The sequence below is a fragment of the Scyliorhinus torazame genome, chromosome 2, assembly GCF_047496885.1.
Source record: "Scyliorhinus torazame isolate Kashiwa2021f chromosome 2, sScyTor2.1, whole genome shotgun sequence".
Classification (NCBI taxonomy): domain Eukaryota; kingdom Metazoa; phylum Chordata; class Chondrichthyes; order Carcharhiniformes; family Scyliorhinidae; genus Scyliorhinus; species Scyliorhinus torazame.
The window spans coordinates 263,518,719-263,545,501 of record NC_092708.1 but is presented as its reverse complement, the minus strand read 5'-3'; the positions used below and the strand labels follow the sequence as shown (position 1 = coordinate 263,545,501).

Here is a 26,783-nt window from a genome sequence, read left to right as displayed (position 1 = left end):
ATATAAATGTAGGTCGCAGTTGTTATTCGAACACTGCACAAAATGGAATCCATTTGAGTCTATGAATATGCCTCGCACCTGCTCCGCCTGGTCATAAAAGTTAGAGTCAGTTTATCTTTAGCTCATTCTTTCGGACTTTATTCCTTGTGGGTAGGCTTAGCAGAATCACATATTTGCTTATGGATCCATTAGGCTTTCATGAAGGTTATTATATTTGGTACAACTAAAATATAGCAGATAAAACACATTAGCTGCCACAGTCATGGAATTCCACCTTCAAGCCGGATCAAACTATTGTCTAACCATCTAAAGTGAATGGAGGTAACCTTAAACAGGCCAAAACACTAACAGAGGCGTGCATTCTCTAATTATCTGAGGGTTATGGGCCAAATGCGGGCAATTGGGACTAGTTTTGTGGTTAAAAACTGGGCGGCATGGACAAGTTGGGCCAAAGTGCCTGTTTTCATGCTGTAAACCTCTATGACTCTAATTCACTCGCCCCGACTCTCCACTCTTCCGTGTCTTGTCTGTTTTGTACCCCCTTGTCTTTCCGGCACAATTGATGGGCTTAGTTCAGTCAACAAAGCTCTGGAATGAGTGGGTGGCATTCTCACCAATAAGACAAAAGGTACAAGGCAAGGCCTATCACAAAGACATGAAAAAGCTCCCAACAAATACAGTCCTCAAGGAAATCTGAACTGTCCGAGGTGCTGTCATTCAGGTGAGACTTTAAACTGTCCCTACACAAGTTATCACGCAGATGTTTTTTTTTTGGGGGGGGTGACCTTGTTGCCCACTAATTTATTAAACTAAATCTCTAAGATGAATTCATCACTCAAGCCTGATCGCCTGGAGCTGGACCCACAGGCAGCCGAAGTCACTGCAACATTCGAGCACTGGCTAAGCTGCTTTGAAGTGTACCTCGGACCCTTCACCGAACACTTCACCGACCTCCAAAAGAAACAGATCCTCCACGCACGGGTGAGCCGCAAGTTTTTCTTCTCATCAGGGACGCCCCCTCGTATACGGAGGCGATAATGCTGCTGAAGGAACAATATGTATAGTATGTAAACGAGGTGTTTGCTAGGCACCTTCTCGCCACGAGACGACAACACCCTGGGGAATCGCTAGCAGAATTCCTGCGTGCCTTGCGGGTACTCTGCCGGAGCTGTGATTGCCAGGCGGTATCGGCTACCCAACACACGGAGCTGTTGAGCAGGGATGTCGCAGGCATTAAATCAAACTACATCCACCAACGATTGCTAGAAGGGGGTACACTCGGCCTCCCAGAGACAGTGCAGCTCTCAAACTCGCTGGAGGTGGCCTTCCAGAACATGGAGGCCTACACCTCCGACCACACGGCACCCTCGTGGGCGCTGCCATCACCCGACTCCAGTGCGGTGCAAGCCTGTGCCGTGCAGCAGCCCGCCAACGCCGGAAGCCTGAAGGGCTACTTTTGCGGCCAGGGTAACCATCCCAGACAATGCTGCCCTGCACGGAACGTGACTTGCAACGGGTGCGGGAGGAAGGGCCACTTTGCGAAAGCCTGCCAGGCCCGATCTCTCCCTAAAGCTTCAAGGCCCAGCAGCGCTGCCTGCTGCCTGTCGGGGCCGCCCCCAGCTGCCGCGCCACCTGCCATGTGCGACCCGTGGGCGCCGCCATCTTCGCCTTCGGCAGCCACGTGCGAACCATTGGGGCCACCATCTTTAATGCCATCTTGTACTCCACCCGCCACGCGCGACCCATGGGGGGCCGCCATCTTTGCCATCTCCGATGCCACCTGCCACGCGCGACCCATGGGGGCCGCCATCTTGGGACCACTCCGCAGCCTCCGAGGAGCCCTGCTCACCCGGTCGTACGCTGGCCGCCGCTACCTCCGACCTGCATACCCATCACCTTCCGAAGCTCGCCTCCATCACGCTCAACGAGTCTCGGCCTCATCACCTCACAAAATCTACGAAGACCGTCCGGATCAACGGGCACGAGACTGCCTGACTTTTCGACTCTGGGAGCACAGACAGCTTAATACACCCAGATACGGTAAGGCGCTGCTCCCTCCCAATTTTACCCGCAACCCAGAAAATCTCCCTGGCTTCCGGATCCCATGCAGTAGAAATCCAGGGGTATTGTGTCGCGACCCTTACTGTACAAGGTGTAGAGTACACTAACTTCAAACTCTATGTCCTTCCCCATCTCTGCGCTGCCCTATTACTGGGGCTCGACTTCCAGTGCCACCTCCAAAGCCTTACTTTAAAGTTCGGCGGACCCCTACAGTGCCCGGGACAGGGCCTTTATCAGGTCGGAGGTCCAGCTACTCCTACGAGAGGGTATCATTGAGGCTAGTACCAGCCCCTGGAGAGCCCAAATGGTGGTCGTCAAGACTAGGGAGCAGCACTGGATGGTCATCGACTACAGTCAGACCATCAACCAACCAGTACACGCAGCTCGATGCGTACCCCCTCCCCCGCATATCTGACAAGGTCGCAGTATTGAGTCTTCTCCACAGTTGACTTGAAGTCTGCGTACTACCAGCTCCCTATCCGCCCGGAGGACCACCAATACACTGCCTTCAAGGCAGATGGCTGCCTCTACCACTTCCTCAGGGTCCCCTTCGGCGGCACCAATGGCGTCTCAGTCTTCCAACGAGAAATGGACCGAATGGTTGACCAATACGGGCTGCAGGCCACATTCCCGTACTTAGATAACGTCACCATCTGTGGCCATGACCAGCAGAACCATGATGAAAACCTCCAGCACTTCCTCCACACCGCTAAACTCCTGAACCTCACCTACAATAAGGAAAAATGCGTTTTCCGCACAACCCGCCGAGCCATCCTTGGCTACGTTGTGGAAAACGGAGTCCTAGGGCCCGACCCCGACCTCATGCGCCCCCTCCTGAAACTCTCCCTCCCCCACTGCCCCAAAGCCCTAAAGAGATGCCTGGGGTTCTTCTCTTATTATGCCCAGTGGGTCCCCAATTATGCGGATTGTATTGATTGTGGCCTTCAACCACATCAAGGCAGATGTTGCCAAAGCCGCAATGCACGCTGTGGACGTGTCCATTCCGTTCCAGGTGGAGAGCGATGCGTTGGACTTTGCTCTGGCCGCTACATCAACCAGGTGGGAAGGCCCGTGACTTTCTTCTCCTGTACCCTCCATGCCTCCAAAATTCGACACTCCTCCGTCGAAAAGGAAGCCCAAGCCATTGTAGAAGCTGTGCTACATTGGAGGCATTATCTGGCTGGCAGGAGATACACTCTCCTCACTGATCAGCGGTCGGTTGCCTTCATGTCTCAACACCGGTGCCCACACCGGTGGGGCAAGATCAAGAACGACAAGATTCTGAGGTGGAGGATCGAGCTCTCCACCTACAACTACGATAACTTGTATCGACTCAGGAAGCTCAATGAGCCCCCAGATGCCCTATCCCGCGGTACATGTGCCAGCGCACAGGTAGACCGACTCCGGGTCCTGCACAACGACCTCTGTCACCCGGGGGTCACCCGTTCTTTTTATCACGGCTTGCAACCTGCCTTACTCCATCCAGGAGGTCAGGACCGTGACCAGGGACTGCCAGGTCTGCGCGGAGTGCAAACCGCACTTCTATCGGCCAGACAGGGCGCACCTGGTAAAGGCCTCTCGCCACTTTGAGCGCCTCAGCATCGACTTCAAAGGGCCCCTCCCCTCCACTGACCGTAACGTGTACTTCCTCAACATTGTTGACGAATACTCAAGATTCCCCTTTGCCATCCCATGCCCTGACATGACCTCTGCCACCGTCATCAAGGCCCTGCACAGTCTTTTCACCTTGTTCGGGTTCCCCACCTACATCCATAGTGATCGGGGTTCCTCCTTCATGAGCGACGAGTTGCGCCAGTTCCTGCTCAGCAACGGCATCGCCTCCAGCAGGACGACCAGCTACAACCCCCGGGGCAACGGAAGGTGGAGAGGGCGAACGGGACGGTCTGGAAGGCCGTCCTCCTGGCCCTACAGTCTAGAAGTCTCCCAGTCTCCCGCTGGCAGGAGGTCCTCTCCGATGCGCTCCGCTCCATCCGGTCGCTCCTGTGCACTGCCACCAATGAGACCCTTCACGAACGTATGTTTGCCTTCCCTAGGAAGTCCACCTCCGGGGTCTTTCTCCCATCCTGGTGGACAGCCCCAGGGCCCGTCCTCCTCCGGAAGCATGCGAGGAGTCATAAATCTGATCCCCTCGTCGAGAACGTCCTGCTCCTCCTCCATGCCAATCCACAATATCCCTACGCGGCACATCATGACGGGCGACAGGACACAGTCTCCTTTCAGGATTTGGCACCTGCAGGTTCCCCAGCGACCATCACCACCACCCCCGACCCTACACCATCTCCCCTCACCTCTACCCACCTACCTCAAGAACTGGCACCTGCCCCCCCCCCCCCCTCCACCGACTCAGCAACTGGGTGAAGAAGAGGACAACACGCTCCCGGACGCACAGGTCTCGACACCGGTGCCCACACCACAGCCGAGACTGAGGCGATCACGGCGGAAGGTCAAGGCCCTTGACAGACTTGATCTTTAAGTCCACTTCACCCCTGCTGGACTCGTTTTAACAGGGGGAGAATGTGGTAAACCCTGTAGTGTATAATATTTGCATTGTGGTAAATGGCCACTGTATTATATGTAATGTGGTAAACCACTGCCCGATGGCTCCGCCTCCCCTCGGGCTCAGCATAAAGGTGGCTGGTCTCCGACTCTGATCCAGTTCGGGATCAGAGGCCAAGAGGCTTTCTGTTTAGTTTATTAAATTGATATGCCATCAATGAACACACAACGAGGGGTGAACGTAACTGAGGCTTTAATAAACTAAACAGAAAGCTTCCTGGCCTTTGATCCTGAACTGGGTCAGAGGCGGAGACCAGCCACCTTTATACCGAGCCCGAGGGGAGGCGGAGCCATCGGGCAGTGGTTTACCACATTACATATAATACAGTGGCCATTTACCACAATACACATACACTACAGTGGCTTATCACAGCCTCCTACATTACAACAGGAACTACATTTTAACTGCACTTCATAGGCTCTGAAACGCTTTGGTATGCCTCTTGCCCCTGGAAGGCACCGTTCAACTGCAAGTTGTCACTGGTTCTTTAAAAGCGTTCCTTCTCTACATCTGCGCTGCTGCTGTAATATCCATCACTTCAACCAAGCCGATGGTTAGCTTTCCCAATACTTCCTTATATCCATCTTTCTACTTGAATTAAATTTCGCTTCTGTGAAAGAATGTGGAATGTTTTCTACTTTAAAGGTAAATCCAGATTGTTGTTGTTGTCTGCGGAAGCAGAATTAAATAGCCAGAGAGGATTTTCGTTTTGACACGAGAACAAAAACTGCCAACTTTCCTTGGGCTGAAATAATTTGCTCTCTCTCTTGCGCACGATGGACTGAAGGAAATCTCCAAATATGAAGAATGGCCAGGCATTTTCCTAATTTTGGATGCGAGAAGCAAGGTGTGTATTGAGGGTTACTCCTTTCTTAATATTTACCTTTTTAGACGCAGGAAGCAGCCACTCGTCCAAGTCTAGGTCACCACTTTCAAACTCGTTAGAAGGCCCATTATATAATCCCCTGGAATCTCGTTCTATTGAATCCCCACCCACTTGTTGCACCTCCCCACCCAGTGGACACTGCAAACCAGAGGGATTCTGGCAGGTAAGGTTTCATGTGTCAATGATCCATTCACAGTCAAGGTCAAGAATTTAGGAAGAAGTCGGGAATGCTAAAGATCTCAGCACCTCTGCTATTCGTGTAGCTTTAGTCAATCATAGAAGAGACAAAATTATCAAAGCAGGGCCCCACCCAGAAAAATCTGACAAATTAACATCAGACCCTTAAAAAAGGTAGTAAGATCGAAACTTCAAAACCATCGATGACTTGAATTCCGCCAAGAAGGTAGGCAAATGTACACCCAGTTAGTAAACACTGTTGAATCATCATGCCTGTATTATGAATCTGTTTAGTATTTCATTGTAAACACTGATCATAGGAGATATCTGCGTCCATATTCCATAGAGGAAACTCCGGCGAGGGGCACCCTTCAAGTGTTTACATTGTAGGAACAATATTGATGGGTCGGACAACATTCGACGCAATGCTGAGAATGTGCGTAAAGAAACCAAATTAGAGTGAGATCTTCAGTTAAGGGTCTGTCTTCCCTATCCCTGATTTGTTATATTTTAGGTGTAACATAAGCGGCTTCCTTGTGGTGCACTTGACAAAGGAAGATTCAGACGTGGAGATAACTTCAACACGTTTATTAAACTATTTACACTTCTATTACTCGGGTTCGACACTATTGCTAATCCCAGGCTGACAAACCAGTTGCTGCAATCCACGTGGTGGGTGTAATATTGAATCAACCCTGTGTCTGTACTCACTGACTGTCTCCACTGGAAAGAGGCAGATCATATGTGTGGTGTCCTTTACATATGCGTTGGTGTAATGCCCCCCTGTGGTCGTGTCACCTCCGTGTGTATCGTGAATGTCCATTGGTCGTGTCCTATCTAACTGAACTATTGGTTGAGTGTGTGTGTGATGTCACTGGTGCTCCCTCTAGTGTCTAGCTAGCCTACATGCATTTACATTGATGCACATCACCACAATACCCACCCACCAAAAGCTGACAAGATCTCAACAAAACATTTTCGAAGAAGAAACTCAAGCAGAAACTGTTTTGGGATTAACAGTTACATACGGCAATGGTGGGGAACAGCGGATGAAAGTGCGATGCTGGCCGAAGATGATGTTCTGAGTTTTTACTCTGGAAAAATTGGGAGTGTTAAAACACGCCCCAATTAGGGAACCTAAAGAGGTTGAGGATTTGGAGAAGGCAGAGAGGTGCGCAACAATGGAGAGAATGGGGCGTCTTTAAGCCGAGTATCCGAATCTTAAGAGTTCATATTTCCAAGCGAAGTAACTATTGAATCAATAGCTGGCTCAAGTTAAAACTTCGTTGACACCGGAAAAAACACAACTGGTACATTCCCCACCATTCTTTTGTTTGTCTTATCCATTAAATGGGATCCACCTCTTCATAAATTTGAATAGTCTTGAAGACAGAAAAAATGAACCATAATCGAGTTACAGAGGAAAGTAGAATTTGGGAACAGGAATAGGTCCTTCAAACCTGCTATTTTGCCATCTGGCCTTCATAACCCCCGACTCTCTTTGTCGAATAAAAATCTATCTCTGCCTTGAATACATTCAATGATCCAGCCTCCACTGCTTTCTGAAAGAGAGAATTCCAAAAAGCCAACCCTTTGAGAGAAAATTCATTGTCCTCATCTTAATGGTAGACCACTTATTCTTCAAAACTACAATGGATACAAACCTAACCTATCTGACCTTTCCTCATAAGATAATGCCTTCTTCCCAGGAATCAGCTGAATGAACCTCCTCTGAACTATTTCTATTATGTCCTTTCTTAAATAAGGAGAACAAAACTAAAGGTGGTACTCCAGACATTGCCTCAACAATGGCCTGTACATTTGTAGCAACATTTCTCTACTTTTCTACTCAAGTTCCCTTATACTCAATTTCTCTTACAATAAATTACAACATCCATTTGCCTCCCTAAACACTTGCTGTACTTGTCTGCCAACTTCTTGAGTTCATACACTGAAACATCCAAAGTCCTCTGTGCCGCAGTATTCTGCGATCTCTCTTCATTTAAATAATAGTGTTTTTCTGTTTTTCCTGCTGAAGTGAAGAATTTCACATTTTCCCACAATAGGTTCAATCTGCCAAATATTTGTGCACTTAGCTAACCTACTTGTTTCCCTTTGCAGAGCCCTTGGGCGCGATTCTCCAAAGTGGAAACTACGTGTTTGGAGACGGCGCGAACCGGGCGTGGGGACTACTGATTCCGGCCCCCACAGGGGGCCAGCATGGAGCTGGAGCGGTTCACGCCACTCCAGTCGCCCTTCCTGCCGCCAAATGGGCGCCGTGCCAACCTGCGTATTCAGCACGCCGGCCCCTACGCAACATGGCGTGGGGGTTCAGGGGCCAGCTGCGCAGCAAAGTAGGCCCGGGGGGGAGAGGCGGCCCGCCGATTGGTGGGCCCCGATTGCGGGCCAGAGCCCTTTGGAGGCCCCTCCCGGGGGATGGAACCCCCCCCCCCACCCACAGGCCACTCCCCAACCCTTCGCGCAGAGTTCCCGTCAGCAGTGACCAGGTGTGGCCGGCGCCGGTGGGACTCTGCTTTTTCCGCGTGGCAGCTCGGCCCATCCGGGTCGGAGAATCGGCGGCCCCGCCGCGGAAAGCGGCCCACGACCGGTGCCGCGCCAAACGCACCGGCGCAAATGGCGCCGATTCTCCGCACCTCAGAGAATCGCGCGTCAGCGTCGGGGTGGTGTGGCGCGGTTGCGGCGATTCTCCAGCCTGGCGCGGGGCTCGGAGAATCGCACCCCTTATGTCCTCTTGACAAGTTACTTACCTACTCATTTTAGTGCCAGTAGCAACTATGCATTTGGTCCGTTCATCCAAGTCATTGATATAGGCTGTATGTCATTGAGCATAAATCCATGACATTCCACTATTTACAACTTACCAACCCAAAAACGCCACATTTTTCCCCACTGCCGGCTTCCTGTTAGCTAACCAATTCTCTAAACATGCTAATATGATACATCCTAACCATGAGCTCTCCGTGACCTTTAATTTTCCATAGTGATCTTTGATGTGGAACTTTATCAAATACATTTTGGAAACCAATGACTCCACATTTTCAGGTTCTTTTTTATCCGCATTGTGTGTTATTTCTTCAAAGATCCCTAATAAATTAGCTAAACATTCTTTCTCAAGCCCATGATTTTCCAAGAATGCTTCTATATCCTCTTTGATGATGGATTCTAGCAATTTCACAGAACAGATGTTATGCTAACTGACCTGTAGTGTCCTGCTTTCTGCCCCCCCCCCCCAATTTCTTGAATAAAGGTGTGACATTCACTGTTTTCCAAAACATTGGAATCCTTCCAGAATCGAAGGAGTTTGGAAGTTATGAACAATACTTCTATTACCGCTGCAGCCACTTCCCTTTTACCCGAGGATGCAGACCATCAAGTCTTTAGGTACAATAGCTTTCCCAGCACCTTTTCCCTCGTGATGGTCATTGTTTTAAACTCTTCTGTCTTGTTCATCTCTTGATTTTCAAACATCTTTGGGAATTTTTCTAAATCATCTGCATAAAAAAAAGCACAAGATACCTTTCCAGTGCCTCTGCCATTTCCTTGTTTTCTATTGGCGACATGGTAGCACAGTGGTTAACATTGTTGCTTCTCAGCTCCAGGGTCCCAGGTTCGATTCCCGACTTGGGTCACAGTCTGTGCGGAGTCTGCACATTCTCACTGTGTCTGGTTGGATTTCCTCTGGGTGGTCTGGTTTCCTCCCACAGTCCAAAGATGTGCAGGTTAGGTGGATTGGTCATGCTAAATTGTCCTTAGTGTCCAAAAGAGATTAGGTGGGGTTGCTGGGTTTCGAGGATAGGGTGGAGATGTGGGCTTAAAGTAGGGTGCTCTTTCCAAGGGCCGATGCAGACTCCATGGGCTGAATGGCCTCCTTCTGCACTGTAAATTCTATGATGATTATCAATTACCCAGACTCACTTTCTAGAGGCTTTAGTTACTCTTTTCCTATTTAAATGCTTGCATTAACTCTTCCAATCTGTTTTAATATTACTGGGTAGCTTTCTCACATACTACTCTTTCTCCTTCTTTATTTTTTGTCATTCGTTTCTGAAAATTTGATCAATCTTCTTATCTACCTCTAATATTTGCAAATTTGTACAGTGTTTCTTTCAATTTGCTACAATCCTATAAATACAAGAACAGGTTTTGTATTTTTGTGCATAGTAACTCACGTCCTGACTCCCCAAAGCCTCTCCACCATCTACAAGGCACAAGTCAAGAGTGTGACGGAATACTCCACTTGACTGGACGAGTGCAATTCCAACAACATTCAAGACAAAGCAGCTTGCTTGATCGACACCCCATTAACCACTTCCAACATCCATTCCCTCCACCACCGATGCACAATGACATCAGTGTGCAACATTCCCAAGATGTATGGCAGCAACTCACCAAAGCTCCTTCCAAATCTGCAACCTCTACCCCCCAAAAGGAAAAGGGCAGCAGATGCATGGGAACACCACCACCTACAAGTTCCCCTCCAAGCCACACAACATCCTGACTTGGAACTATATTGCCATTCCTTCACTTTTGCTGGGTCAAAATGCTGGAACTCACTCCATAGCAACACAGTGGGTGTACCTACAACACACAGACTGCAGCAGCTCAAGAAGATGGCTCAGTACCACCTTAACAAGGACAATTAGAGATGGACAATAAATGCTGCCCTAGGCAGCAGTAGCCACACCCTCTGAAAGAAATTTACAGTTTCTCAGTTTCTATAGGACAAGCTTTGTATTGCTTTTTCTTTCCGAATGTGATGATGAGTCGATCCCTTTGTCTGCTATGGAGCAGAAGTTCAAGACTACACTTCCACCAGCTCCTCAACTGTGTGGAAAACGCAACTTCACCAAGGCAAATGGATTTTGTCCGTATAATAACTTCGGCAAGATCAGTCTTCCAATAACAAACCACTTTATTGCTGTAACAAAGAAAGACGTTGCCATGGCTTATAACACATGCATTCAAACCCAGAAACCTATGGAGATGTTGGTCCGAGTTGGAACAGGGGGTTTAAGCTCCTGCCATATATTTCTTTTTGGGTAAGATACCGCCCAGTTAATAGAAGAATTTACATTCCATGAAGCTCACTGGGAGATCAATTGACAATCTCCCATGTCCTTTGTGGCCATCATAACACTCCGCTTAATTCAATCACAGAATCAAAGAATGGATACAGCACAGAAAGAGGCCATTTGCCCTGTCATGACCCTGCAAGCTCCACAAGAACAACTCAACCAATCTCACTTAACTACCTGTTTTCCAGAATGCTGCATTTTCATCTTCAGATAAACATCAATTTATCATTTCAAAGCCCCAATTAAACCTGCATCCATCTGAAGTGGGGGGGGGGGGGGGGGCGTCAGCAATGATACCTCTTAAAACTGAATCGTTAGCATGCCACTGGAGTAGTTTTACATAAGTTATTTTATTAAGGATTGAGATGAATTATAGGACTGAGTAATCATTATTAACCATTAAACATGTATTTTTAGGACATAGCAATAATAAGTAATCAAATGGGATTTAGGATAGCTAACTTGACCAAAAGGACATTACTTCTGACATCTTGGGCGTCATTCTCCGACCCCCCGCCGGGTCGGAGAATGGCCGTTGGCCGCCGTGAATCCCGCCCCCGCCCCCGCCGAAGTCTCCGCTCCCGGAGATTGGGCGGGGGCGGGAATCCAGCCGCGCCGGTTGGCGGGACCCCCCGCTGGATTCTCCGGCCCGGATGGGCCGAAGTCCCGCCCAGGAATTGCCTGTCCCGCCGACGTAAATCAAACCTGGTATTTACCGGCGGGACCAGGCAGCGTGGGCGGGCTCCGGGGTCCTGGGGGGGGGCGCGGGGCGATCTGACCCCGGGGGGTGCCCCCACGGTGGCCTGGCCCGCGATCGGGGCCCACCGATCCGCGGGCGGGCCTGTGCCGTGGGGGCACTCTTTCCCTTCCGCCTCCGCTACGGCCTCCACCATGGCGGAGGCGGAAGAGACTCTCCCCACTGCGCATGCGCGGGAAACTTTCAGCGGCCGCTGACGCTCCCGCGCATGCGCGGGGAAACTGACAGCGGCCGCTGACGCTCCCGCGCATGCGCCGCATTTCCGCGCCAGCTGGCGGGGCAACAAACGCCATTTCCGCCAGCTGGCGGGGCGGAAATCCCTCCGGCGTCGGCCTAGCCCCTCAATGTTGGGGCTAGGCCGCCAAAGATGCGGAGACTTCCGCACCTTTTTGCCGGCGCGATGCCCGTCTGATTTGCGCCGGCTTTGGCGCCAGTCAGCGGGCATCCCGCCGTTGGGGGAGAATTTCGCCCCACGTCTTTGTGAAACAATTCAGGGTGCTGGTTCTGTTGTTATGTTTCTCACAAACAGTCAGAAAACTGCTAGGATTATACATAGCTGTCAGGATGAGGATCAATCATGCGCTGTTTGCGATTCTATTGGGTGAAGTTTAAACACTGCTTGCGATTCTATTTTATAAGTTTAAAAGTAGCAGCTTGAGGGATTGGATCGCGTCCAACTGGAATGGGATATTGATTTTTGAAAGTTGTATAAGTACTGTGTTCTGGTTTTTGTTTGGCAGAACAGGTCTTGGCCGATATCCAGTCTGTTCTCCGTGTACACGGAACAAGCTTGATTAAATAAGCCATCTTTTCCAGGTTATGGTGTTTGTTCCTCTCTGTACTGAGCTGAGCCACAGGGAATAACCCCGCATGGAAGCTGACTCAATACACAGGTTTGAAACCGCTCCTACAACACCATCCCACTCTAAGGCACTTCCAACCCACGCTGCTCACTGTGTAAAAAAGATCTTGCTCATGTCCCCTTTGGTTTTTTTTGTCAGTCACTGTAAATCTGGTTCTGGATGTTCTATCAAGGGAACAGTAGTATCTTCATATGTTCTTTGTCCAGATTTTGACCAATTCTATCAAACCTCCTCTCAGCTTTCTCTACTCAAAGTACAACCCACGCTTCTCTAATCTAACCATAAGACTGAAGTTATTTATCCCTGAATCAATTCTGGTAAATCATTTCTGCACCATCCCTCAGCATTGATATCCTTTCCCAAGCATTGTGCCTCCAGTTTTTTTTTTAAGTGCCTTGTTTTTGGTACTCTATACTTCCATTTAGAAAACCCAGGATCCTCTCTCTCTCTTGTTAACTGATTTCTTTACCTTCCCTGCTGCCTTCAATGATATGTGCATGTATACCCCTGGTAGAGCAGCATGGTGGCGCAGTGGTAGCACTGCAGTCTCACGGCGCCGAGGTCCCAGGTTCAATCCCGGCTCTGGGTCACTGTCCGTGTGGAGTTTGCACATTCTCCCTGTGTTTGCGTGGGTTTCGCCCCCACAACCCAAAGATGTGCAAGGTAGGTGGATTGAACACGCTAAATTGCCCTTCAATTGGAAAAAATTAATTGGGTACTCTAAATTAAATTTAAAAAAATGTATACCCCTTGTATCTCTGCTCCAGACCTCCTTTGGAATTTCATACTTTGTTTTTATGTTGTCTCTCTTTCTTTTTCATACCAAAAATCATTTTGCACTTCATGCATTACATTTCATTTGCTGATTGCCCACCCATTCCACAAAGCTGTCAATGTCATATCTTGAAGTATATCAGAATCTTGTCACGGTGTACAACTCTTCAAAGTTTTTTCTCGCATATGGAAATTTTGAAACTGACCTCCTTGTTTTTAAGTCACCATAGTCCTGGAGGACCATAGGCCGCTCCTACCCTTTTGAGAGAGAGCTGACTGGTGGTGATTTAACCTGAGGATCACCACACCTGGGGCAAGGGCAAGGTTGAGAAGGCAGGGACTTCATGGATAATGTTAGCTGGTATGGAAATTGAACCCGTGCTTTTGGCGTCGCTCCACATCATTAACCAGCTGTCCAGCCAACTGAGATAACCAACCTCCATGTACAAGTCTAGGTCATTCATATGGATCGAGAAAAGTAGTGGTCCTAATTATGACCTTGGTATACCGCCTCATCAAAAAGAAAACTGTTCAACACTACTCTGTTTTCTGTCAATCAGCCAACTTCATCTGCCACTGACTCTTTTATTCCATGGACTTTAACATCAGTGACTCGCCTTTCATGTGGCGCTTTATAAAATGTCTTTTGGAGTTCATATATATTACATCAACTGCATTACCCTAATCAAAACTCTCTTACCCCATCACAAATGCATCAAGTTAGTTCAACATGATTTGCCTTTAACAAATACATACTGTCTTTAAATGAAAAATGAAATGAAAATGAAATATCTTTACTTAATCCACATTTGTTCAAGTGACTTTCATTTTGTGTTCCATTATCATTTCTAAAAAACTGTCCACTACTGAAGTTAAATCACCTGGCTACACATGGTGGGCTTATCCTTCAACCCTTAAAAAAAAAGTGGTATAACATCAACACACGTCTAGTCCTCTGGCAGCACACTGTATCAAACAAGATTCTGACCAGTGTCCCTGCAACTTCTATCGCTACTTCACTCAATATCCTCACATGTATCTGCTGTGGCCCTCTTGACATAACAACCTTTAAGTACAGCCAGCCTTTCTAACACCTCCTTGCCATCAATTGTGTAGCCCATTCAGTGCCTCAACCACATCCTCTTTCACCACGATTTGGGCAACATCTTCTTTCTTGGTTGAGACAGATACTAAGTACTCATTTAGTAATGATAGCTCCAGCCAGCTAATAACACTTCCTGCACATGTGGTTGCTAGGATACAAGTATTGGCTTTAGGTTCCCCCATTCAACAGGATGCGCACTTTATGGGACTGAGTGTGTGTCTCTATTTATTAAACTATTAACTGACTTAACAATAATAAACTTCTGGCTTAAATAGAGATGATGAATGTAATGCTAGCTTATGAATTTCACCTCCAATGGTAAACAGATTGATCCATGACAGTTATTGGGTGTAATAATGCAGGAAGAATACATGCTATCATGTGAAATGGTCACTGGTGCATTATTCAGTCAGGTCATTTCCTTACATCAGCATTGTAGACAAATATTCATTTTTCTGCTCTGTGGCAAAAAACAATTTTTTAATTTAGTGTACCAAATTCATGTTTTCAAATTAAGGGACAATTTGGCGTGTCCAATCCACCTACCCTGCACATCTTTGGGCTGTGGGGGTGAAACCCATGTAAACACGGGGAGAATGTGCAAACTCCACACGGACAGTGACCCAGAGCTGCGATCGAACCTGGGATCTCGGCGTCGTAAGGCAGCATTGCTAACCACTGCGCACCGTGCTGCTCATTATGTATCACCTTTAACATAATAAAATGATCCTTGCACTTCAATTTTTAATTTTAACAAATGAAATCAAGTGACATATGGAGATATATGGGTAGATGGTTAACTATTCTGTCAGAGGTAGGTTATAAGGGGTGTCTTAAATGAGGAAAGCAAGGTAAAGAGGAAAGAGATTTAGAGAGGCACAGGTGGTTAAACACATAGACACCAATGGTGGAGGCGTTAAAATTGGAGGTGCAGAAGCGGACAGAATTAGAGGAATTTGGAGATCTGAGACTGTGCTGCTGAAGGAGATTACAGAGATTATTTTTTTTGGATTTTTTTTTCTTTAAATTAATTTAGAGCACCCAATTCATTTTTCCAATTAAGTGGCAATTTAGAGTGGCCAATCAACCTGCCCTTCACATCTTTGGATTGTGAGGACAAAGCCCATACAAACACGGGGGAGAATGTGCAAACTCCACACGGACAGTGACCCAGAGCCGGGATCGAACCTAGGAGCTCAGCGCCGTGAGGCCACCGTGCTGCCCCAGGAGAATACAGAGATAAGGGGCGGGATTCTCCGAAATGGAGGCAGAGCGTTCACGCCGTCGTGAACGCCATCGAGGTTCACGATGGCGCGAAATGGCCCCTATCCCGACCGATTCAGGGCCCGATAATGGGCCAGGCGCTGCGTAAAGGCGGCGCCGCATACATGACGCAGCCGGCGCCGTATAACTGGCGTCACCCAAGCATGCGTGGTTGCCGTCCTCTCTGAGTCCGCCCTGCAAGAAGATGTCTGACGGATCTTGCGGGTCTGCGGAAGAAAGGAGGTCCTCCTTCAGAGAGGCCGGCCCGACGATCGGTGGGCACCGATCGCGGGCCAGACTCCATTTGAGGCCCCCCCCGGTGCAGGATCCCTCCTTGCCCCCCCGCAGGCCGCCCCCCCCAGCGATCCCGCGTTGTTCCCACCAGCAGCGACCAGGCGTGGACCGCGCCGGGGGAACCCGTCGTTTTGGGCAGGCGGCTCAGCCCATCTGGGTCGGAGAATCGCAGGGATACCGGTGAATCGCCATTTTGGCTGTCTCGGGCGATTCACTGTACTGCGCCCGCGCCGCGCAAAACGCGATTGTGCCGATCTGGCCGCTTCCGTGAATCGCGGGAGGACGTCGGACCGGCGTCGCGGGAAAATTTGGCGACCCAGGAGATTCTCCCAACTGGCGCGGGAGCGGAGAATCGCGCCCAAGGAGTGGTGATTACATGGAGGAATTTGAAAGCAACGATAAATATTTAATTCACTTAATTGGGAGTCAAGAAAAACAGTGAGAACAGGGTTGACGGATGAAGCAGATTTCATAATAATTGGGAGATTGTTTTGAGAGCTGAAGGCAATGGTTTCATTGTTCTCAATATTTAGTTACAGAACATTTCTGCTCATCAATTACTAGATGTCAGACAAACAGTCTAACTATTTCAAAAATGTTTCAAACGTTTCTGTAATAGATCATATGAGGTCTCACAGATAACTGGAAGTTCAACTCTGGGTGTCAGGTTCAACAGGGTCCTTTGAAGAGATTAAAACTGATTTCAATGTACTCTGAACCCCAGCAGTATTCCAATAACCAATTTGTTATTACAGATGCCTTTGAAACAAACACAAATAAAAGGCAATGTGGTATGGTGGACAATTATCATTTTAGCAGTCATTTTGTGCGTAGGCACCAAACCATCATTCCATGGCTTTCTTTTGCACTTTTTTAACAGTATCTGCACCTTTTTCATAACAGATAATAACGAATCCTCTACCACTCTTTGCCATATGCCTCTATTCTACAATTCAGTTACTTGTAATTTTTTAAACAAATATTCTTGCTCTCAGACATTTTTCATTGTTCCATCAGTATATTTTTGGGCCCTTGTTCTCCTTTACCTGTTGCCACTTGTCCATTTGATTCTCCTTCTTTTGGACACTCTGGGTCTACTTTTAACTCTGTGAGTGAGTGGGTTTGAGTAAATTAAAATCTCGCCACCTGTTTCTTCTTTTGACTCATTTTCGAGCGCTTAATTGTCCTTTTCCTGCCTGTGTTGCACCCATTGGAACCTTTGGTTCTTGATTTGCTTCCTCTCTTTCTTCCTTTACTGATTCAAACTCACCTTTTGATGCCTCTTGTTCTCTTTTTGGAACCTTTTCTTCCCCTTTTACTCCCTTTGAGTCCCGTTTTTGGAACCTCTGCTGCTCCATTTGCTGCTCCTGATTTTTGCTTTTCTATCTCAGATTGTGACCCTTTGCCTCTTCTTTTGCTCCTTCTGTTTGTCTTATTAATGCATCTTTTTCTCCTTCTACTGCTAACTCTCCTTCTGCTGCCCCTGATTGTCCTTTTGGAACATACTTTTGATGTTTCTAATTCTTGTTTTCCTGCCTTTGATTCTCCACTTGGTCGCTCCGATTCTATTTTTGCTGCTTCTAAATGTTTTTCTGCCTCTTGAATGTCCTTTTGGATCCTTCTAGTCAGGTTTAGCACTTTTGCTTTTGTTTCTTTTGCTGTTTGTGATTCTTCTTTTTCAGTCCCTGTTTCTCCTCTTGGACTCATTCATTCTCATTTGCGGTCTCCGATTCTTCTTTATGAGCCTCTGTTTTACCTTTTTGGGCCTCTAATTCTCTGATTGAAAACTCAGATTGCTTGTTGAGCCTTTCAATTCATCTTTTGCAATCCCTGATTCCCCTTGTGTTGCTACTTTACTCCTGTTGGACCCTCTAATTCTCCTTTATGACCTATCGATTCTCATTCTTTGTGCCTTTATTTCTTCTTTTGGTTCCTCTGCTGGCTTTTTTTTCTCTCACATTGAAGTTTATTACTTCATCAGTTGATTCTGAGCAACCTGGTAATCCCATAGTTTCTTATGGTATTTACTCCATGAAATTGGGGTGGCACGGGTGGCTAGTACTGCTGCCTCACAGTGCCAGGGATCCGGGTTCAATTCTGGCCTTGGGTCATTGTCTGTGTGGCGTTTGCACTTCTGCCCGTGTCTGCGTGGGTTTCCTCCGGGTGCTTTGGTTTCCTCCCACAGTCCAAAGATGTGCAAGTTAGGTGGATTGGCCTTGCTAAACTACCCCTTAGTGTACAAATGGATCGGTGGGGCTAATGGGTTATGGGAATAAGGGGCGTCATTCTCCGCCGGCGGGAGTCTCCGTTCTGCCGGCGCCCGGGGGTTTCCCGACGGTGTGGGGCTGCCCCACAATGGGAAACCCCAATGACCGGCCGGTGTTACGGAGACTCCCACCGGCCGGTCGGCGCAGAAATGTGGCGGGGCGGGTAGGAGAATTTCGCCCAAGGTGCGGGCCTGACCCTAGGTAGGGTGCCCTTTCAGAGGGTCGGTGAAGGCTGAATGGCCTCCTTCTGCACTGTAGGAATTCTATGAACGCAGACCAAAAATGGCTGCTCAGAACCAAAAATATTTCATTATCCAGTCAGCAGCTTTAGCTCAGTACTTGACCATTATTCTCATTGTATACCCAAAAAATCTGGTTTCTTACAGATAATGCCAGAAGGCGAGCACCATAAATAAGACCCTTTGGCTACCTATTGTAAAATTCATCTTATTTAGCCGTAAATAGGCTATTTAAAATTTGAAACTATATCCACACAAAATGTATAATTTCCAACTAACTGTTAAGCTCTAATTGGAAAAACTGCAGAAACTGTGAATTTAAGTAACACTTATTCTTCATTATTTTAAAAGGCTGCCAGCAAATCCCAAGGTACCCTTTATAAATCGTTATTTTTATAAATAGTTGTAGTTACGATTATGTTAACTAAGCATAATGTGCATTATGTTGTGAGTCTTGATCTAGGTATTGTACAGACTTTAAATAAAACAAGTAAAATAGAAGCTCTGCAAGGGTTAAGATGGTAGAGGAACAAAATCATAAGCAAAATGATTTAGTCGTTGTTGGAGAGTGAGCCACACATTGGCAAATGGCATATAATTTAATTAAACATATTGTTGGATAGTTAATAGGGCCAATACAGAATACATGATATAATTTTGAGGGAATATTACTGAAAGCGAGAAAAAAAGATCTTGGTGTTAGTGTACACAAACAACTTACAATCAAAATGGGTGGTGCGGTGGCACAGCAGTTAGCATTACTGCTTCACTGCGCCAGAGCCCTGGGTTCAATTGGGGCCTCGGGTGACTGTCTGTGTCGCGTATGCAATTCTCCCTGTGTTTGCGTTGGTTTCCTCCCACAGTATAACTATGTGCAGGCTAGGTGGATTGGCCATACTAAAATTGTCTGTTAGTGTTCGCGAATGTGCTGGTTAGGAGGGGTTAGAAGGATAGATTGGGGGAGTGGGTCTAGGTAGGGTGCTCTTTTAGAGGATTGATACAGATTCAATGGGCTGAATGGCATCCTTCTGTACTGTAGAGAATCTATGGAATTGTATAGCTAAGTATTTGGTTACATCAATGGAACATTGCAGTATAAATCAAAGAACAACGGGCGCGATTCTCCAAAATGGAGACTAAGTATTCGCACCGTCATGAACGCCGTCACGTTTCACAACAGCGCGAAACGGGCACGGGGATAACCGATTCTGGCCCCCATAGGGGGCCAGCATGGCGCTGGAACGGTTCACGTCGCTCCAGCCTTACATCCTGGCGCGGACTGGGGGGCGCCGCCAACCCGCGCATGCGCAGTGGCGAAGTGCCAACTGACGCATGCGCGGTACACTCACGGAACGCTCCGGCCCCGACGCAACATGGCGCGGGGATTCTGGAGCCAGAAGTGGAACAAAGTAGGCCCGGGGGGAGAGGCCGGCCGGCCGGCCGATCGGTGAGCCCCGATCGCAGGCCAGGCCCCATCGGAGGCCCCCCCCCCCCCCCCCCCCGGTGAAGGAGCGCTTTTCCCCGCCCCACAGGCCACACCTCTACCCTTCGTGCAGAGTTCCCGCCGGCAGCGATCGGGGTGAACGGCGCCGGCGGGACTCTGCCATTTTCGCGTGGCCGATCGGCCATCCGGGCCGGAGAATCGGTGACCCGGCAGCGGACAGAGGCCCGTGACTGGCGCTGCGCCAAACACGCTGCCACAAATGGCGCCGATTCTCCGCACCTCGGAGAATCGCATGCCGGCGTCGGGGCAGCATGGCGTGGTTGCGGCGATTCTCCGTACCGGCGCGGGGCTCGGAGAATCGCGTCCAACATTTTTTCATTACTTTGGTTAGATTTGGTGACATCGTGGCTTGGGAAAAGGAGAGGAGAGCTACAGGAATGATTAAAGAAACTTAGCTGGTCAGATAGGCCCAATGACTTTGATAAAACTGCCTGTCCTGGAACAGGCCTACAAAACTATTACAAGCTGGGTAGCATACCTATTAATAAATTATTTCAGTTTCATGGGTGGGAGAAATCAGTTTTGAACTATGTAAGAGTGGGAATGCACTAGTGTTCGGTGTTTTCCGTTTCCCTCTTGGGTAGTAAGCCTCTGGAATGCATTTGAAGCTGATGTACTTGGTGATTATTTCCTGCATGCTTTAGGAGGCAAGTGGATTCATTGTTAACTGGGGTAGGAATCTTTTCATATTGAATTTGACTTAAGCTGCCTATAGATAATATTACTCTAAGTGATCTGCTCAACTGATTTTGATCATTGGGCAGGGGGGACGGGGATGTCGCAGAGCAATCTTTCCAACATATTCATCTGGCATTTGGCCAGATTATTTCTCTGCTTTTTTGCTTCTCCAAGGAAATACAAACTACTGGTAGAAGGGATTATGACAGGCCGGGGTACTGTGGTGGGATGTGATTGACTGTGATATTCCACATTTCATGGATGGGTGGTGGGGTTTGTGGAAGTTAGGAGCAGGATTGATGAACAAGCTGGTATTTTCCTGCCAAATAATTTTGCATGTAAACAGTTCATGATTTTTCAATCAGGCAAGCTCGCACAAGTGGAACTTCAACTGATTCAGACCAGAATCAGGCAACAGGCCAAAATCTCTCCACTGATCGGAAAATAACCATCAGCAATCACGGAGGTTTCAAGGAAAAGCTAGCAAAGATGGAGAGCACCCTGAATCAGGCGAATTCTAGTACCTCATCCACCACGATTGACTGGCTTGTACCACATCCTTTTGTATGCGAAAAGCAGTTCGAATTCTGCGGACACCCTCTAAACATCGCTCGATATTTTGGTGGCAATTTGGGATTCTCTGCTTCTATCTGGGAATCTGTAAGTCACTTGGCCTCGATGCCAATCCATTGATTGTGCAGGAAAAAGTTATTCTGCCATGATTCCGATGTTAATAAGAACATTTCTTTTATTTATAACCAATCTTTCTCTGTGTTTCTACGTTCTACCATTGCAATGGATTTGTTGTCTTGTGAGGTAGAGAGTAGGAGCCTGTTATTATTTTACACAGTATATAGGGGACAGATAGGCTCTTGTTTGTAACTTGTCTTGTGTTCTTGTTGTATTCAAATTTCTGTAGGGGATTGCACATGTACTACAGCTAATGTACTCATTTTCACACATGATTACATTAAAGGGGCATATGAACAGGAGTAAGTGATTCAGCCACTCAAGCCTGTTTCCATGCTATTAGATTGTAGGTGATCCAATAGCTTAACTCCATTTACCCAATTTTTCTACAAATCTCTTGGTATCCTAAGAGAATCTATGAATTCAGTATTGTGATATTTCAATTAAACCAATATCTACACACTTCTGGGGAAAGAATTACAGATATATACTACACTTTAGGCACATACAATGTTTCCTGACTTTATGCATAACTGACCGACCTCATTTTATGACTAAACCCTCTTATGTTTATATTGCTGAATCAGTCGCTGCTTTAACTATGGGAGACCTGACAAATTTTCCTTTCACCAGCCAAGGGGTGCTTAGGAGGGGTGCTTAGGAGAAACGTAGCACTTCTGGTGCCACCACACCTGAGATAATGCATTTGGTACAAACCAAAAACAGAATTTATAGTCCTCCAGGTCTTTTGTGACAATATAAATGGATCTCCTCTTCAAGCATCAACTCTCTATCTATCAAGACATTCTATCATTCTACGATTCTTGGAAAAAAAAACAGTCTTAGCTTGCTCTAGCCAAACATTGGGAAAATCGTTGGTCCATCATAGATTCTGCACCCTCTTGTTGACTTCAGCTCGTTATCAGGCCATTGGCCCAGGCTGAACCAGCCAGTTCCCAACCCCCATACCCTTTCAATCACAAAGTTTTTCAGTCACACACATAAAACATCACCCATCTCCCACCTGATCCTCACATGTGCCTTAGTCACCTTCAGGTTCAATTACTTCAATCCTTTCCTTGCACACCTCTGAACCTCCAGAAATCTCCAACTCTGCTGCTCATGTCATAACTTATTCATCCATCCTTCCCATCTACACTCATCTACATTGGTGACAGACAGCAACCACCACATTCTCACCCCAACATCTACCCCACCAATTGCCACGGAGTCCTGGTTCTAGTGTTTAAATCCCATAATCGCAGCACTCCAATACAACCACTTTAACTCTAAATCTGCCCTATGAACTTCTCTGACTTTCAGACACTCTCCTCCTGTGCATTGCTTCCTCCTCTCTTCAGTCCAGCAATGTCAATGGTTTCTTCAGTTGGCTTGACTATATGACGCTCTCAATCAACGAGGAAGGGTGGGCGTATGACGGGATAAAAACAACTGCCATCCCAAGCTTCTTTACTCTGCAATGTTACCATCATCCCACCCTCCTTCCCCCTACACTTGGCTAAAAAAAAAGCCCATGGATGCAAAGGAATGCAGTGAGCTGGATACAAAATTGACACTGTGACAGAAAACAAAGAGTAATTGTGGGCGGGTGTTTTTGCGACCTTAGAATCCATAGAATCCCTGAAGTCCAGAAGGAGGTCATTTAGCCCAGTGAGTCTGCACCAGTCCTTTGAAAGAGCACAATACCTACATCCACTCCTCCATCCTATCCCCATAACCCCACAAATCGGTGATGGTCAATCCATCTAACCTGCATATCTTTGGACTGTGGGAGGAAACCGGAGTACCTGGAGGAAACCCATGCAGACACTGGGAGAATGTGCAACTCCACACAGACAGTCACCCAAAGCCAGAATCAAACCTGGATCCCAGGCGCTGTGGTCCCTGTGCCACTGTGCCGCCTCCTGGAAGGATGTTTCCAGCCGGGTTCCGCAGTGCTCAGTGCTAGGTCCTTATTTTCTCTGGCATACATTAACAATACGGATCAAGAAGTTTACAGACAACACAAAAATTGGCCATATGCTTGAAAGCGAAGAGGATAGATATAGGCTACAGGAGATATAACTGGACTGGTCAGGTGAGCAGAGAAGTGGCAAATGGAATTCAACTTCGAGAAGTGTGAGGTGGTCCATTTGGGGAAGGCAAAGAATTGCACAATGAATGTGAGAATATAGAGAGGTGTAGAGGAAGTGAGGGACCTTGGAGTGAATGTCTGCAGATCCCCGAAGGTAGCAGGATAGGTCAATAAGGTGATTAAGAAGGCATATGGATTCCTTTCCTTTATTAGCTGAGGTGTAGAGTATAAGAGCAGGGAGGTTATGCTGGAACTGTGTAAATCATTAGTTAGGTCACAACTTGGGTACTGTGTGCTGTTCTGATCACTTCATTAAAGAAAGGATGTAATTGCACAACAGAGGGTGCAAAAGAGATTTACTAGGATGTTGTCAGGACTGGAAAAATGGGGAAAGATTGGATAGGCTGGGGTTGTTCTCCTTTAAGCAGAGGAATCGGAGGGGAGATTTGATTGAATGTACAAAATTGTGAGGGGCCCGGATAGAGTAGATGAGAAGGGCCTATTTACCTCAGCAGAGGTCAGTGACTCGGGGACATCAATTTAAACTGATTGGTAGAAAGATTAAAGGGGAGATGAGGAAAAATGTTTTCACCCAGAAGCTTGTGGGGGTTCTGGAACTCAATGCCTGAAAGGAGAGTAGAGGCAGAAACCCTTAACTCGTTTAAAAGGTGTCTGGATATGCACCTCCAGTGCTGTAATCTTCAGGGCTATAGACCAAATGCAGGAATGTGGGATTAGGCTGGGTGCTTGATTTCTGGCTGGTGTAGACATGATGGGCGGAGTGGCCTCTTCCTGTGCTAAACCTTCTATGAGTCTATGACAGCCTCAACAACTATTACTGCAATGCATTTCATCATGTTTCTCAGCTAATTCATTCTAACGTGAGAGTCGGACTTTTTTTTTCCAGGCTCTTGTCCTTTGCCAGTACTTTGAGCAGGAGAAGATCAGTTTTTCTGGGAGGAAGGTGATTGAACTTGGATCTGGAACTGGAATTGTGGGTATTCTTGCTGTTTTGCTGGGTGAGTTAAAGGGTGACTGTGAATTTATGTTGTTAATGTGAAAAATTATATGTGAAATGACAAAGGAGGTAATATATAGAAATATATATTTAACACACACACACCAATATAGGTTTTTTGTAAGTCATTCCATCTACTTATGCGAAAGAATCATTCCTCCGTTCCGAAAGAATGTCAGCTGTCCATGTAAAGAGAAGGATATATGGTGTTTCCACAAAGGGGCAGTCATCATCATTCAAGTAAGGTCAGTAGAAGACAAATATACTGCACTCAATGATCACAGATAGTATCATAGTCAGCATCACACACACTATCATTCACAGCATCACTTTCCGTGTCACCTTCAGTGTCAATGACATGGACGAGGGAAGTGAATGCACTATTGCCAAGTTTGCAAAAACACGTAGAAAAGCAAGTAGTGAGGATGACACAAGGGCCGGGATTCTCCATTGCGAGTCCGCCCCACTACCCCTGCTGGCGAGGACGGAGAATTTGGCGCTCAACCAAATCTCCCATTCATTGCAGCGGGAACAGAGAATCCCGCTGTCGTGAATGAATGGAGAATTCTTCCCAAAGAATATACAGATTAGGTGAGTGGGCAAAAACTTAGTAGATGAAATATAATGTAGGAAAATGTGAAGTTATGCAATTTAGTAGGAAGAATAAAGGAACTGAATATTACTTAAATGGAGAAAGCCTGCAGAAAACTGCACAGAGGGATTTGGGGGGTCCTCATGCATATTTCACAAATAGCATGCAAGTTCAGCAGGTAATTGGGAAGGCAATTGGAATGCTGGCATTTATTTCAAAGGGAATGGACTATAAAAATAGGGAAATCCTGCTGAAACGATACAAGGCACAAGTTAGACCACACCTAGAATACTGTGAACAGTTTTGATCCCCTTATCTAAGGAAAGATATACTGGCATTGGGGGAAGTCCAGAGAAGGTTCACTAGGTTGATCCTGGGTATGGACAGATTTTCTTATGAGGGGAGCTTAAGTGGGTTGGACCTGTGTTCATTTGAGTTTGAAGACTGAGAGGCGACCTTATTGAGATATATAGGATGCTCAGGAGGCTTGACAGGGTAGATGCTGAGACAATGTTGCCTCTTGTGGGAGAGTCTAGGACCAGAGGGTATAATCTCAGAGTAATGGGTCTCCCATTTAAGACACAGATGTGGAGGAATTTCTTCTCTCAGAGGGTGGTGAATCTGTGGAACTCTTTACCGTAGAAAGTTGTTGACGCTGGGTCGTTAAGTATGTTTAAGGCTGATATAGCCAGATTTTTAATCAGTAACAGAATCAAGGGTTATGGGGATAGGCAGAAAAGTTGAGAATTATATAAGATGAGCCGTGATCTCATTGAATGCCGGAGCAGACTCATTGGACCAAAAGGCCTACTTCTGCTGCTACGTTTTATGGTCTTATACACAGTATCACATTCCATGTCACAGCTTCACTCCACAGTACACGGGGGAGTAGAAGGTCCACAAAAAAAGCAAAACATTAAAATCCCATCTAAACAATGAATTTATGAAAACCAGCTGTCAGAAAAAGATTCTCAGTCCAACATGCTGGCTCCAACCAAAGGATCTCTGAATATTCACACGTCCTCTGGAAATCCACTAAGATGTTTACCTTATAGTTCTCACACAGCAGGCCACCTGTTTTCACACTCCACTTAAATTCCTGTTGACGTTTTAGCTTTTGACCTTTTGGTGCCTCTTAAAACCTGTGGGGTCAATAAAAATCCAACAGGTCATATTACAAACAGAGTTAATGTATAGTTCATTACAAACACTGTCATGTCAAAACTCCAATTTGCAATGTCTTGAAAGTCATTTAAAAAGACAGAGGATTGCAAAATCACATAAAATACAAAAGTGTAGTCAATCATTAGTCTGCAAGTTAGTTCTTATTAATTAGCAAAACAAATAAGAGTTACCCAGGTTTCTCACAATGTCCACATTCAGACAAAGGGGATGATTCTCCAGCCACATTGCACCCGCGCAAATCCCGCTATATTGGGTGAATTGATGGAGAGTCCCGAAACTGGACTTGCACCAAGCGCAAATCAGTTTCACATTCTCCTGGCCCGCTCCAGCTGACATGATCAGGGTCTCACCCAGAAAGGGCATGAACCTGATCACAACTCATTTGCATTCATTTTTGAATGTAGTGGCCCCTGGTGTTCACCACCAGCGATAGGTCACGCAGGTGCGAATCACTACTTGTCCCTAAAAGTGGGGACCGGGTGCCACAGGTATTGTGGGGGAGAAAGGGGGTAAGTATCCTCCCTACACTTACCTTCAGTGTAGTGAGGGGGGTCCTTCAGGGGAGGTGGGACAGGAGGGGGGACTTGTGCTGGGCTGGAGGGGCGCAGGTCGGAGGAGTGGAATAGGAGTCATACGACAAGTCTTCCCTCTATAGCTTTGA

The 26,783-nt window shown here is 47.1% G+C and overlaps 1 protein-coding gene across 3 annotated transcripts in view; it reads left to right on the top strand.

The window, feature by feature from the left end:
• LOC140407868 (EEF1A lysine methyltransferase 3-like) overlaps positions 1-26,783 on the top strand; it is a 47,510-nt gene that overhangs the window by 5,762 nt on the left and 14,965 nt on the right. For all 3 annotated transcript variants that reach the window (XM_072495089.1, XM_072495090.1, XM_072495088.1), the window contains exons 2-3: positions 20,908-21,202; positions 24,235-24,346. In XM_072495089.1, the coding sequence (XP_072351190.1) occupies positions 20,908-21,202; positions 24,235-24,346 (407 nt within the window). The remainder of the gene's footprint in view (positions 1-20,907; positions 21,203-24,234; positions 24,347-26,783) is intronic.